Source organism: Ranitomeya variabilis, chromosome 7, assembly GCF_051348905.1.
Source record: "Ranitomeya variabilis isolate aRanVar5 chromosome 7, aRanVar5.hap1, whole genome shotgun sequence".
NCBI classification, from domain to species: Eukaryota; Metazoa; Chordata; class Amphibia; order Anura; family Dendrobatidae; genus Ranitomeya; species Ranitomeya variabilis.
Window position 1 is genome coordinate 206676698 of NC_135238.1, and position 15834 is coordinate 206692531.

The 15834-nt window shown below is 40.8% G+C and overlaps 1 protein-coding gene across 3 annotated transcripts in view; it reads left to right on the top strand.

The window, feature by feature from the left end:
* Positions 1 to 558: 558 nt before the first annotated feature.
* Positions 559 to 15834, top strand: part of LRP2 (LDL receptor related protein 2) — a 218059-nt gene continuing 202783 nt past the window's right edge. For all 3 annotated transcript variants that reach the window (XM_077272772.1, XM_077272773.1, XM_077272774.1), the window contains exon 1: positions 559 to 781. In XM_077272772.1, the coding sequence (XP_077128887.1) occupies positions 688 to 781 (94 nt within the window). In that variant the 5' untranslated portion in view covers positions 559 to 687. The remainder of the gene's footprint in view (positions 782 to 15834) is intronic.

Below are 15834 nucleotides of genomic sequence, written 5' to 3' on the forward strand. Positions count from 1 at the left end.
GGATAAGTGATAACTTATAGATCGATGGTGCTCCGACTATTGGGCCCGGCACCGATTGGCAGAGCGGGACACGTTTGAGCTTGTTAGATTGGAGTGACAGTGCACATGTCCTATCACCTGTGTATTCATTCTCTATGGGTCTGCCGGAAAAAGGCGAGTGCAGCACTCGGCAGCCCCATAGGGAATGAGTAGAGAAGCGGTTGGGCATAGTCAGCACTGTAAGGGACATTAAAAAACGCTAACCATTTATACAGATGTAGCTGACGTTAGAATTTGGCACATAATTTTGTGATACATCATTTCACTTATTAGCAGTTTTACATACATGTATGAATTTATGCAAACGAGCAAAATAAAACTTGTTTCTGCATATAGAGCTAGCACAGATTCTACTTTTTTGTGTCTTCTCCCTTCCCCCTTCTTTATAACTCATCATTGTGACAGACTAGTGGATTGTAATGGTTATCCAGCCATGCTGGTTCCCTGGCTACAAGTTCTAAAGAGCTTATGTGATGTGCGGAGGGTGGGAGTTTATTGCCTCAGCTGAAGAACACGCCTTTCTTCCACAACTAGCTGGATAAGAAAAAAAAAAGACATCCACTTGGCTACTTAAGGAGAAATTCACATTGGTGTCACTTGGGCCAGCTCTCTGCTTGCAGGCTGGTCCATTCTCTCCATGAGACAGCGATGGGGGTTTTCAACACAATGCAAAGACCTGCTTCTTCTCTTCTCCTTATGGGTCTCCTCTTCACTTTCTGCATAGAAACCACAAATTCCCAGGGTAAGACTACAGACTGCAATTAGGACACTTGTAGCTTTGATCTAATAATCTTGTCTATTATAAAATATGTTTGCAGTGTTACCATATTTTGTAAACAATATTATTGTATTTTTCATTTTCCTGTGATTAATAAACTGCTACGGTCCACTATACTGCTGCAGAAGTTAGCATCATTTATTGCTATTCTTCAAAAGTCAAATTATAACTCTTCAATTAAAATTCTAGAATGTATGCCAATATTATAGGATAGTATTTTAGCTTACTTAATAACCCAGTTGTATGCTTTGTCAAACTTTTACTTTAAAAATGTTAAATATCCGATGTATCTTCATTTATTACTAATCATTCAGATATGGGAATGCTGAATTAATCATTGGACTATTATAGTTTTGTAGCATTTACTTGCATTTCTATATAAAAAACACAAAAAAGTGAAACAATGTCAGCCCTGCTACATCTGTATATTTATTTTTGTTTATTTATTATTCTTTTCTTTTATAGCGCTATCTTATTCCGTAGATTATCATTTTGTTTCTGGCATAGGAAGGAGGGTTTTTTTAAATTCTCTTTGCTCATGGTAATAGACGTAGAAGAAAGAGCTTTATATACTTTTACGCTAGTGAATATTTTGGTCCATGCGTTATTGTTAATGTTTCTGCAGAATATATTGACGCTATATAATAAGGCAAATGTTGATATTATTACTGTTTGTCGCATGCACTTTATAGTCGCTCTTGGGAGTTACATGCACTTGCGGATGCTGCAGAATATTTTGCCTCGGGTCTGATGTTTGGACCACTGAGACTGATTTGCCCCCAGTCAGAAAGCTGCCGGTCTAACCCTGAACAGATGTTAGGAGTGCTCGAAGCACAAAGCTTCTCTCAGCCACAGATTGCAAGTTTAGAAAAGAACTTTTTTCCCTGGGCTTTGTGGTTGCTTAGCAATCAGCGCTAGCATGTGACCAGGAGAGAATCTAAGGAGTGCAGTCCGGTGCCCCTAATCTATCTGTACCGGAGTCTTCCTGCAAAATCTTTTCCACCAGTGGCCCTTGTCTTGGAAACAACTTAATTGCCATACAATGAAAATGAAGGCCGCTTCTTAGCTCTGATGTAGAAATTGATTTACTGGGTTGCATAGACATATTCACATTGTAATCAGCTTTCTTTTCTCAACTCTTTGTATAAGCTCCTTATGGAGAATCAAGTAAGTAATTATACATCAAGTGCTGGTGGAAGGAGCCAGTCACGGACCCTCGCTGTAGTAAATGCTGCCTGCATGCATTATGCTTGACAATACGTGAAAGCGATTTCTCTTCTTTGATGTTGAACAGGTGAATGCGTCCTCTACGGGACGCACGCACACAAGCTTGTACGGATGTAGCAGAACTGAATAAGTCATCTGCTAGAATTCATCTTCTGACGTGATATGTTGTTTTGTATTTCATGATGTTCCACTAGTGGTATCCAGTGTTAGAAATCTTATAGAAAGAGTTTAGGTAGAATCTGTGTTCCCTTTTTAGGTAGAATCTGTGCCTGACCCTTTAAATCCAAGCTAATATAATACTCTAAAGACGGACATACACATTAAATGGTCATCGATCAAGAGGAGTAAACCCAAAGATTTAAGTTTGGGGGGGTTCGTACTGGACAGTTAGTATTAAGTGCTAAACGCTGAACACAGACTTCTCCCGTAAGTCCGTTGCAATGTTTGGAGTTCTGGCAGAAGTCCATGCAGAGAGAGACAGAGAAGGAGAACATTTTCCAGATCAAAAGGGTCCCCATTGTTTTCAAGGGGGTCTAGGTTCTGGTTGAAAGTTCTGGTACCCGAAACAAACTTTGGAATAAAGATTGGGTCAGATACCAGAACCCGACCTTCCACTGGTCCGCTCATCTGTTGTCATCGGCGATACAGAGCTTCGGCTGATCGTTTCGTCTATAGCTATCTCAACCGGTTCTCCCATACAAAGGACCACTCATTCCAAATGACCGCTCATGTGTTCTCTATAAGAGAGCCTTCGCCAGACATGTTTGGAACTGGCTTATCTCTGAAAGAATAAGGCAATCAGCAGTCTGAAATCAGACATGCCCAATCGACATTAACCCTGACAATCAGTTGTCCTGATATTACACTGTCGGTCGAACCTGTCTGTATTGGCTGTGTTCACATTATGTTTTGGAATATGAGCTAGAAAAACCAGCGATGCATATGTCAAACATAGAAGCAGGTGCCCTTGGCCCAACGGAGGCCAATGAGTGCTTTCTGGCCTCCTTAGGGTGGTATACTTTGGTAGAAAAATGTATCAAATGCATTTCTTCACGTTTTGTCACAACAACAAAAAACAGATACCATCAAGTATATATTTTCTTAATATTGTGTCAGAGGTACATATCAGAGGTATACTGATATATACATTGAAAAGCCATAACATTAAAATGCCTGCATAGTATTGTGTAGGACCCCTTCATACACATCCTAATAATTTGAAGGCCAACACAACACCTTGAAATCTTTGTCAGGTTCCTGTAACCATTTCTGAAGACTTCTTGCAGTGTGGCAGGGGCCTTATTCTGCAGAAAGAGGCCACTGCTACAAGGGAATACCACTGCCATGAAGGTGGGTACATGGTCTGTTCAATGTTTAGGTAGTTGGCACCGATCAAATCCACATGAATGGCAGGACCTGAGGTTTGTCAGCAAAACATTGCATAGAGAACCACACCTATGATACATTATGGTGCCTGCCATCTCTTCCTCAGGTAAATGGCGCACACGCACCCAGCCGTCCACATGATGTAAAGAAAACATGATTCATTGGAGTCAGCAACCTTCTCCCATTGCCCCAAGGTTCTGATGCTTACATATAAATTGTAAGCCCTATTGATGATGGATAAGGGTTCAGCATGGGCACCTTGAATTGCCCGTCGCTATGCAGCCCTTTGAGGGTATTCCAATAAGGGTATCACACAGAAAGGTAACAGTGCAGCAGACAGCCACAACATTAAGATGTCATGAAAAACCACATCATACAGTTTGTAATTCAGGAGCACGTAGTTATGTAGTGATACAGGATCTACTAACCAGGAGACATTTTCTTCAGGATTAGTTTTCTTTACTTTTTGAAACAGATGCTCTTTTATATTCTGTCCTTTCTTGTTATAGCAGCTATTAAGACACAGAATGCAGCTATACAAGAACATTATATAATGGCGACACATTGTTAATTGTATTGTTTATTGAAAGTCCCAAACTTCATCACAATCTATAAATTCTGCAATCTGTGTATCCTTTTTCCGTCTTGGCAATAATGCCCAGACACCAACCAAACAAATGTCACGCCAAGATAAATATAAATATAATTCTACTGTTTGGTGAGCCTCATAAATTAGCACCATAATTGGGATTATTGGAGACAGACACAGGATGGCAACAGATTTATGCCATAAAGACAGGTACTTTACTAAAGTATGTGGATCGAAGAGTCAACTATGGAAATATTGACATCAGGAAATTCCCTTAATAGGAGTAATGTGATGATGAATGTGAGTGGTGATGAATGTGATTAGACTTATGGCCAGCATGGTCCACTAGTATTAGAGGATGAGCCCAGACTCTGCAACAGTATGGCCCCAAGGATTTAGCAGAAGACAACCCTACTTGAAGTTGACTTTGGAGCCAATTACTTGACACTAGCATTGTTTCTTGACCATATTGTTGATAAATCCTGCGTGAACAACAAAGCTTATGACATTTGGACAAGTGTATGTAAAGATGAAGGCTAGAACCTCTGAATTATTTATCTTGGTGGGCCTAAGTGACCCCCGTCAAGAATTGATAAACCTTTTAAGAATGAAAAAGTACCGTATTTATACCGGATGCAATATTTTTTATGGTGCTTTTCAAACTCTGCCATTAGCTTATTCTCAATTCGTCCTTTGGCTGAAGACCCATGTAATCTGAGGAACACATTCTTCTGGGTCGTGCTACCTGATAACCCTATATAAAAGGCTAGGGTAATCTCCCAAACCCTGCTGATGTGGTTTCAATGTTTCAACAAGGATCAAGATCTTTCGGAAGATAAACCACTGAATCCCTATATGTCTTGTATTAGATGTTAGGAAAGTAATATAGATTAAATTATGAATTATGTCATCCCTAAACCATAAAAAATAGTCATTCTGACTTCAGGACGGCATGAATTCAGAAGACACCAGGACTGACCGCTTGGCTCTTTACAGGATACTGTGACTCCACTTTTTAATACTTTTTCCCTTTAAGATCTTTAAGGTCCATTTTAATGAAGGACATCTTTAGAAAGCTATTACTATCCTACATAAGTATGGTGGCAATTCAAGCGTGGCATATATAAAGTCAGGTTCCCTTTATTAGTCTGTCTAATACTTGACTTTTATGATGTTTCATTTCAACAAATCATGAGTTGAGGTTTGTTGTTAGTGGGGGGACACAAGTGATGTAAAATATGAAGGGGTCCTGGGGCTGTTTTTTGATAATGTGATGACCATAAACAATATTAAATACAATTTTTCTATATTAAAGAATTGCAATGTATTCGTAAAAACTGTATTCTGTACGGTGGCTTCGTGTTATATTTTTTTTTTGCGCACCATGGGCTTGAATGGGCGAGTCTCACTGGACAAAACTAGTGCAAGCTGTGATTTTCTTCACGTGCATATTTGGCTCGTGAAGAAGTTATGAGATAACATTGGCCCTAATGCTGTCCGTGTGATATCAGATTTTTAAAGGACAGCACTTGGACCAAAAATCTGGTTTTGTCTACCTAACGTAAGGCTAGGGCTACATGGCACTGTTGGCTGCAATACAGGACATACGGCCAAGGATTGCTGAAGGCTTCTGCGACATTGCAGCATAATACAGGTGAATGGGGTCACATGGCAATTTTAAATGCTCTGAGATAAGCAAGATGCACAAATGTTAAAACCAGTCTTACTAGTTGCGATTGTGATACCCCTCACTGCACAATGCTAAGATGTAGCAGCGCCATACAGTGATCATCGTGCTGCCAAAGGCGCTGCATATCCCCAGTCTTCAATGCTATATGCTATGTAATTTCATTCTCAGGTGTAGACATTGCTTTCATGGAGGTGGCTGAATACACCAGTGTGACTATTATTTTTATCCATGATTAGAGTAACCATTCCTATTGCAATATATTTTAGCAAACGTTTAGGATCCCCCTCATTCTTTGTGCCCTACACAGTTAATGACTTCCTACTTCTCACATAATGCACAATTTTTCCATTGTACAGCTCTCACACAGACATGTTTTTTGTCTTTTATCCGACTTAAGATGATTTAAAGTTCTTGGATACGGTAGTCACCGCACTAGATAATCAGACTAATTGAGTATTAGCAGCGTCTGTGACCTGGCAGGAGCATCCTGTTCCTGGCAGCACAAGGGTGAAGACATATGGTTATAGCCCGTCTGTGGAATAAACACGACTGTCAGGTCTCATATTAGAGAGAAAAACCTATTAGTGCTTTTGGGGTGACAATGAAATAATGAAGCACCTGCCCCCATTCCTGATATTACTGTTTTAGTATTCCCTATGATATAGTAAGTCTGGAGCATCCTTTCTTCATAATTGATTCCTCTGTTATTTTTCTTTGAAACGCAAAGTATAGGTCATCTAATCATAAAGTGATAAAACTGGATGATCCTCCTATTTAACGAGAACTCGTCATCAGGATTTTATACCCCAAACTAAGGCCATGGATACAAAGGTGCTTTCATGCTGATTACATCCTCCTTACCCTTCTTGTCGAAATCTGTTTTGTTGCTTTAGAGAAATCCAGTGCTGAAATTGTATGCTAATGAGGGAGATGACTAGAACTCTAACCTTTTATTTTACAAGGGGGGCCTAGTTCATTTAGAAAGGAATCATCCAGGTAATAGACGACCCCTTTAATTTTAACATCTTGCAGCACTGAAGCTGAAATATTCACTTGAGCGCCATCACACTTTTTTTTTTGCTATCAGAGGTCAGATCTCCCAATATTCAACCATCAATGGCTAAAACAAAACAAAAAAAATCCTTTAACTTGTACCTACGTCGTCACCATGAATTTCTTACAATGCCCCATGGCTTATGGTTCCTTCCAGTGAGCTCTTTGTAGGTGGAAAAGTCACCTGTTCCATTATCGTTTAGGAAAACTATGAAAAAGGATAACTGTCTTTGTTGCCCATAGCAACCAGTCGCATCTTTGAATTTTAAAACCGCTGTAGCAAATTGGTTGCTATGGGCAACAACGACAGTTATGCGTTTAAAAATTTAATCTTCTCCATTGTGTCTATCATCTGCTATAGTTGCATAATTAGACAAAAAAAAGCCTGTGTTCGTCCAGAAATTGCCCACTCTTGTCCATGGGCTGTGTCTGATTTTGAAGTTATTTTTGTAATACCAGACATATCCTTTTGGCAAGAGTGGCGCTATTTCTGGAAATAATTCAAGCCTAGAGTGATAAGCCAACGATCGGGTGCTGTCAAGTGAAACTGACGTGATATCTTCTTAAGGAATAAAAGCTTTTACCGACATAGAATAAATACAACACGTTTCGGTGAAGGGTCTGCACATTCCTTAGGATCATAGGTCCTTTCTGGAAAGAAAGCAGACCCTTGTTTCTAACTTTACACAACCTCTTATAGGGTTATTTGCTTCATTGTTGGGATACGGACCGGAGCAGAGGATGGAGCTCTGCAAAGCCCCATTGGAATGGAGCAATGGCCAGACATTCAGAACACCACTCCATTCATCCTCTATGGAACTACTGGGAAAAGCTGAGTGCTGTACTCGGCAATCTCCGGCAGTCCCATATGGAATGAATGGAGGGTAGGTGAACTTACTTGGCCTCAGCTCCATTCATTCTCTATGGAACTACTGGGAAATGCTGATCGCTGTACGCGGCAATCTCCGTCAGTCCCATATAGAATGAATGGAGGGTAGGTGAACTTATTTGACCTCAGTTCCATTCATTCTCTATAGAACTACTGGGAAATGCTGATCGCTGTACTAGGCAAACTCTAGCAGTCCCATATAGCATGAATGGAAGGTAGGTGTGCTTGCTTGACCTCAGTTCCATTTATTCTCTATGGAACTACTGGGAAAAGCTGAGTACTGTACTCGGCAATCTCTGGCAGTCCCATATGGAATGAATGGAGGGTAGGTGTGCTTGCTTGACCTCAGCTCCATTCAGATGAGGCTCACCAGAGCCCCATTCCCAGGATTGGTGGGAAATACAGTGCTTGGACCCCCGAAGATCAATAAACTGTCCCCTATCCTTTCGATAGAGGATAATTTATATACTTATTACAGCCCTATTTAATAAATATATTTAGGGTGTTTTTGCTCTTTAAGCTGCTTGCAGTCCCAGTATCTGAATCTGTTCACTTAATATCCTTTTCTACAGAAGGTAAAGAAAACAACTGCATATAAACTGGATATATTTTTCATTTCCCAATGCCTTTCCCGGTTGCCTGTAATAATTTACTCTTGTGGGGTAGTGAACCACATAAGGAATTTGCAAGTTCATCACCTAATGTTACAAAAAAGACAAAACCTTTCGAAAACTGAGTTAAAATTTGAAAGTAGTAAATGAGAGGATGGCAGGTCAGATTACTTACTGCTGGAGTCACTAAAAACCAAGAGGCAAAGTCCAAATTAAAGAAAGTATCAGTGGCAAAGTAAAGTAAGATTGATGTACAACTGATGAAAAAAAAACTGCACTCTCTCAACAAGACGGCCTTAAGACTTCTTTCACGTGTTGAGCTGAAGGGAAATTTGAGCAAAGAAATCCTCCTTTAATCCAGATTTACTTTTTCATATGCATTTTGCAGGAAATGAACAGATTTCAGTTGGTGGCATTGTATAAATGTATACATCCATAGTTGATTTAACATTCTGATATCATTTATAGGACATCCGTATCTTAAAAGGAAACAATCATTAGGTAGGTTTTTGTGTTAAATGTATTTTTTTTTTACATTTTTTGGATTTTTATTTACATATTGTAGCTGTACAAAAAATAAAAAATAGAATTTTTGCAATTTTTATACTGCACACTTGGTCTTTTTTTAGAGGCATACTTCCTATTTCCTCAGAAAACAGCACATGTACATTAGTCACAATAGCCATATTACTATCTTTTGTATTGAAGTATCTAAAGGTACCTTCACACCGAACAACTTTCCAACGAGAACGACGACGATCCGTGACGTTGCAGCGTCCTGGATAGCGAGATCATTGTGTTTGACACGCAGCAGCGATCTGGATCCCGCTGTGATATCGTTGGTCGGAGCTAGAAGGCCAGCACCTTATTTCGTCATTGGATCACCCGCTGTCATCGCTGGATCGGTGTGTGTGACACCGATCCAGCGATGTGTTCGCTTGTAACCAGGGTAAACATTGGGTTACTAAGTGCAGGGCCACGCTTAGTAACCCGATGTTTACCCTGGTTACCATTGTAAATGTAAAAAAAAAACCCAGTACATACTTACATTCCGGTGTCTGTCACGTCCCTCGCCGTCAGCTTCCCGCACTGACTGTGAGCGCCGGCCGTAAAGTAAAAGCAGAGCACAGCAGTGACGTCACCGCTGTGCTGTGCTTTACGGCCGGCACTGACACAGTCAGTGCGGGAAGCTGACGGCGAGGGACGTGACAGACACCGGAATGTGAGTATGTAGCGTTTTTTTTTTTTACATTTACAATGGTAACCAGGGTAAACATCGGGTTACTAAGCGCGGCCCTGCACTTAGTAACCTGATGTTTACCCTGGTTACCCGGGGACTTCGGCATCGTTGGTCGCTGGAGAGCTGTCTGTGTGACAGCTCCCCAGCGACCACACAACGACTTACTAACGATCACGGCCAGGTCGTTTCGCTGGTCGTGATCGTTGGTAAGTCGTTTAGTGTAACGGTACCTTTATGATGGTGTCCAAAGGTCATTGTGAAGGAAGGTGAGCTGTGGCATCACCTATTGTGATTGCTAAATCCTTTGTTGTCAGCTGTGTATAGAGGTGTTACTGGTCACTGTAATCCTGCCTCTGCTGATAAGGAAACAGCTGAAAATGCTTCCTGAAAGGACAGGAAATATGAGTCTGAAGAAGAAGCCCCTGTGGCAAGTGTAAAAATGGCAAGATATTGACAACTCAGTGATATAGCCTGTGACTTTTGTATTTAAAGCAGAATTTTTAAACTGTCGCTATCAAAAATGGTCAATTTGTATTTATGTAAAATTGTATTTATTCTTAAGATAGGAAGCAATTTAAGACCAACAGGGGTTCAACTATTGGCACTCCTACTATCTATCTGTTTGAGGAGGTCATGGTGATTGTGCAAGCCCTGCAATCTCTGCCATGTTTACATCGGGTTCAAATTCAGACGTTAATGATTTTATCTATTCAGTGTCTTGGATCAGATTTTTATCAGTGTTTCTCATTGTTTCCACGTTTATCATCAGTGCCTCATCAGGGATTTTCTGGTTGATAAAAAAAAAATGTGCAACTCTTCTCCTATCCATTATAATGAGGCAGCACACTGATTGCACACTGATGGTAGCTGTGTGCTGTCTGTAATTTTCAGGGACCCATACAGGTCAATTGGCGAGTTTGATCCATGACTCGGATCAAAAAAAAATATGGCTTCATTTTTTTTTCCGCAATAAACCACAGATAAGTCAACAGTAGAGATGAGCAAACCCAAACTGTAAAGTTTCCCTGGAAGTCCATTTTACAGTCCGGAGAATTCGAAGAAAGTTCAGGACAGAGAGAGAGAGAAAAGGAGAGACTTTCCAGCTCCAAAGTTCAGGTCCCCATTGATTTCAATGGGGTTCGGGTTCAGGTTGAAGTTCGAGTACATTTCTGGTACCAGAACCGAACTTTGGACTAAAGTTCGGTCGGGTACCAGAACCCAAACTTCCACAGGTTCGCTCATCCCTACACATGTTCTATCTGTGCAAAACACAAATAGAACACATACGTGAAAAACAAACGCCAAAGACTATTTGAGGCCATGGGATAAGTACAGTCACCGAATGATATGTTTGATTGTGAAATATCATTATCCAAATTCTCCATTATCAATGATTTACAGATTCACACGTATAATACATTAGGTGATGAGTTTCCACGTACACTAAAGGGTAATTGGCTCAGTCACAAAACAAGACAGTCAGCTACTCACAGGTTAATGAATACTGCTAGTAAAGAGCTTCCAAGTAAGCTATCAGTTAATTAATGATCTGTATCTAAAGAGGTCACTTTCATTACTTTTTGTTTATAATTCTTTCAGTTCAAAGTTTTAAATAACAAATTCATCTGTTTTAAAAACCATAAGTAAAAAAAAAAGTCTACCTATATTTGCAATGATTTCATAAATACAGTGGGGAAAAAAAGTATTTAGTCAGCCACCAATTGTGCAAGTTCTCCCACTTACAAAGATGAGAGGCCTGTAATTGACATCATAGGTAGACCACAACTATGAGAGTCAAAATGAGAAAACAAATCCAGAAAATCACCTTGTCTGATTTGGTAAGATTTATTTTGAAAATTATGGTGGAAAATAAGTATTTGGTACTTGTTTAGAGCACTGCCTGTGGCCATCCCTGCTTTTTACCTTAACAAATCTGCTAAAACAGAGCATTTTCAGGCTTATAGAAAATTCTCCTCCGGCCTGGTTAGCACTGGAAATAGCTCAAAATAACACCAGTTCTCTAAAGGATTTACTGTATAGACACCTCTTTTAAATCCACACTCGTATCCCATCACACCCCATCTTCTCCGCACTGATTTCCACAGGGAGAAAACTATCAAAACCATGTAGGTGCTGTAATGGATCCAACTTGCTGGGTAATTTTCCTTTATCTTTAACTAGATGGTGGCCCGATTCTAATGCATCGGGTATTCTAGAATATGTATGTAGTTTATTTATGAAGATTTCAGAATAATGCAATGAATACACAGGATTCGGACGGCCAGACACGACCAATTAGCGAAGAGTGGTTCAAATCCCGCGCCAATTCGCGGCCAGACTGCGTCTGTTGCTGATTCACAGCCAACGTAGTATATAGCACAGCCCATGCAGTATATAATACAGTCCACATAGTATATAACACAGCCACGTAGAATATCGCACAGCCACGTAGTATATTGCACAGCCACGTAGTATATAGCCCAGCCCATGCAGTATATAATACAGTCCACATAGTATATAACACAGCCACGTAGAATATCGCACAGCCACGTAGTATATTGCACAGCCACGTAGTATATAGCACAGCCCACGTAGTATATAGCACAGCGACGTAGTATATAACACAGCCCATGCAGTATATAACACAGCCCACGTAGTATATAACACAGCCCACGTAGTATATAGCAATGTGGGCACCATATCCCTGTTAAAAAAAGAATTAAAATAAAAAATAGTTATATACAGTACTCACCTTCCAGCGGACCCCAGATCCAGCCCAGGCCTTTAGCGATGCTCCTCGCGACGCTCTGTTCCCAGTAATGCCTTGCGGCAATAACCCGTGATGATGTAGCGGTCTTGCGAGACCGCTACATCATCTGGGTTTATTGCCGCAATGCATTCTTGGGACCGGAGCGTCGCGAGGAGCGGGAAAGGCTGCCGCGGATGCCAGAAGGTGAGAATATAATGATTTTTATTAATATTATTTTTAGCATTATATGTTTTTACTATTGATGCTGCATAGGCAGCATCAATAGTAAAAAGTTGGTCACACTTACAGGGTTAATGGCAGCGTTAACGGACTGCGTTACACCGCGTTATGCTGCGGTGTAATGCAGTCCATTTAACGGACTGCTAAAACGCTATGTGGGCGCTGACTGGAGGGGAGGGTGGAGGGGGCACTGACTGGAGGGAAGTATGGAGGGGGCACTGACTGGAGGGGAGTATGGAGGGGGCACTGACTGGAGGGGAGTAGGGAGGGGCCAATTCACAGCCAGACTGTGCCTGTCGCTGATTGGTCGCCCCCAGCCGGCCGTGACCAATCAGCGACGCGGGATTTCCATGACAGACAAACAGACAGACAGACGGAAGTGGATCTTAGACAATTATATATATAGATAGCATCTTACTACAAGTTTGCCATTTTAGAGAGATGGACCCATATGGGTATTAGGAAAATTAGAGACATATATATTGACAATAACATTATAAACTTTAGAGAGCTGAAGAACAAATTCAGTTTAGTTTCCTCAGATTTCATGTTCTTTCTAATTCTAAAGGATCACTCTCAAAAATTCATTATTAATAACACATTTAAGAAATGTCAGAAATATCTTACTTCTTAACAACGTGGATCATAAGACTCTTTGGAGCACGAAACACATCTATAGTCACTTTAATGAGGACAACAACTTAACCAAAAGTCCTTATATGCCTAGATGGGAGTCAGATTTACAGGTTTCATTAGATATGGAACAATGGGAAAGGGCGATTAAAAATTTGCATAACTCTGACATTTCCATGAGTCTTCATGAATCCTATTATAAAACACTTGTTAGGTGGTACTATACCCCTTCAAAACTCTCACACTTCAACCATGGAGCTGCCCAAAGATCAAACCTCTTTGGAGAAGGGTCTCACAGATCTTAAGTAAGCTCCTCTATAAAAACTGTGTGCTTACTCCCCAAATTGTACTCCTTTCCATCAGATTGGAGGATATAGACCCTTCTATGAGACATGTTTTTATACACACCTTATTGGTAGTTAAAAACTCTATAGCTTTTTGCTGGAAGAAACCAAATACTCTGAAATGCTCTGACGTGATGGAAAAACTCTACTTACATAATTCCTCAGATCTTAGGTTCGCCATTAACAACGATTGTCTAGGAAAATACAACCAAAAATGGAATCACCGAAATTCTATTTTTCCTAGTCCTTGATTTAACCACTTCTTGCAGCTTTCCATTTATTGTAATTCCGTAAAGGGTATGACCAGACCATGACATCTTTTTAAATACTTTATATTGTTGCTAAAACAGATTACTCATGTTTAGGCATTATTAATGCTTTGGTTATGTACAATAATAGTTAGCATTTTCTAACTTGGTACCACTTTCCCTTATATTCCTTCTTCAAGTTATATACGGTACCCCTCCCACCCCTCCTATCTCGTTCCCTTTTTTGTGTTTCCTCACTTCCCCCATTATATTAAAATTTATTAAATATATTTTAAAAACGAAAATAAGTATTTGGTCACCTAAAAACCTGCAAGATTTCTGGCTCTCACAGACCTGTTACTTCTTCTTCAAGAGGCTCCTCTGTCCTCCACTCATTACCTGTAATAATGGCACCTGTTTGAACTTGTTATCAGTATAAAAGACACCTGTCCACAACCTCAAACAGTCACACTCCAAATTCCTCTATGGTGAAGACCAAAGAGCTGTCGAAGGACACCAGAAACAAAATTGTACCCTACACCATGCTGGGAAGACTGAATCTGCAATGGGCAAACAGCTTGTGAAATCAACTGTGGGAGCATTAGTAAGAAAATGGAAGACATACAAGACCACTGATAATCTCCCTGGCGGACACAGTCAAGGATGGGCCTCTGTGCAAGAACAGTATATGAGCCCTTTGCAGCCCAATATCTCATCATAACGCAGAATTCCACCTGCTGTGGAGGTACTCATGGCACCCTTACCTCTTGGGTTCCTGTGCGACCGAACATGTTGCACCAATGATTTGTGCACCCCTGCCTCATGTATTTGAGGCTCAAAATAATCCTTGCAATTGAGTTTCATTACATTTTTTTTCCTTCTTCTACAGGTTCTTTGTTTCCGTGCACACTCAATTTTATTGTTGTCTGTTCTCATAGGAGGATCTCTGAAAAAGACAGTTGAAAGAGTTACAAACTCTTCCGTGCCGCCCAGGCTGGGCTGCTGTGGTCACGGTACTGGTGCACAGCAGTCCGAGTGTGCTGGTATGGTCCGGGGGCACGCACCAGTCTTTGTCAATTGTGGGGGTTAATAACATAATGAAAAGGTTTGTGACACCAGTTGGGATGTTTGGCCTGGTATGGCTGGGCACCGATGAGGGTCCCTGGGAGTTAGGTGGTGATGGACAGTGCCAGATGATTAACCCCTTCTCAACTAGGGCTGGCTCCGAGGAGAGTTAGAGCAGGAATGGTGTAGCAGAGAATAATCAGCGTTTGATAGGGTGATGATCAGTTTGTACCTTTTACTGCAGTTCTGCAAACAGTTCCAAAAACTTCCATACAATTCACATACAGGGTTTTGGTCAGACCTGCATAGTGAGGGTTCATTTTATCTGCTGTGAGGTTGTGTAGCCTTCCTGCTGCTAATTATACCTCTGGTAAACGATTCTTTCAATCCCCAGGGGTTCAAGGTAAACAGTTACTGAATCCGTGATCCCTTCCAGTAAGCAGGCAACGTGAATCCTGTCACAATACTTACTTCCTCTTACAACAATGATTCCATGTAGTTGCTGAGCTCCTGGTCAAAAGCACTCTTCTGCTAGTCATCACAGTTTAGCACAGACTCTGGAAGTCTCTGTGCTCCATGGACAGGTACCCTGCCTTATGCAGCTGTCGTTGCAGAGGGCACACTGCTTTTCTCTACATGCAGGACCTCCATCATTCTACTCCTTCCTCAAAACTTCAAAACTACCACTTCTCAAATACCTCCTCCCCTCTGAGGGATCATGCACACTTCCTGGTTCAGGCAAAAGTTCATAATCTTCCAGTAAAGGATGGGGTGAAATAAGTGGATGCAGTGTTTCCCAGCAGAGAAACCAGCCCTCCCCATAGCTGGTAATACCTATATAAGTATATCACACATGCAGGCATTTTGTGGTGCTACAAGCACGGGCGCCACACTTCCATCAGACCGTCAGAATAAGTTCAGTGATAGATCCTCAGTCAATTCATTCTAGTGGCAGCAAAAAAAAAAACAGAAAGAGATAGAAGGCAAATAGTGCAATTTTTTAAGGAAACCCAATTGCAAAAATGTTTTTCTTTTTGCCCCAACTACTTGCAT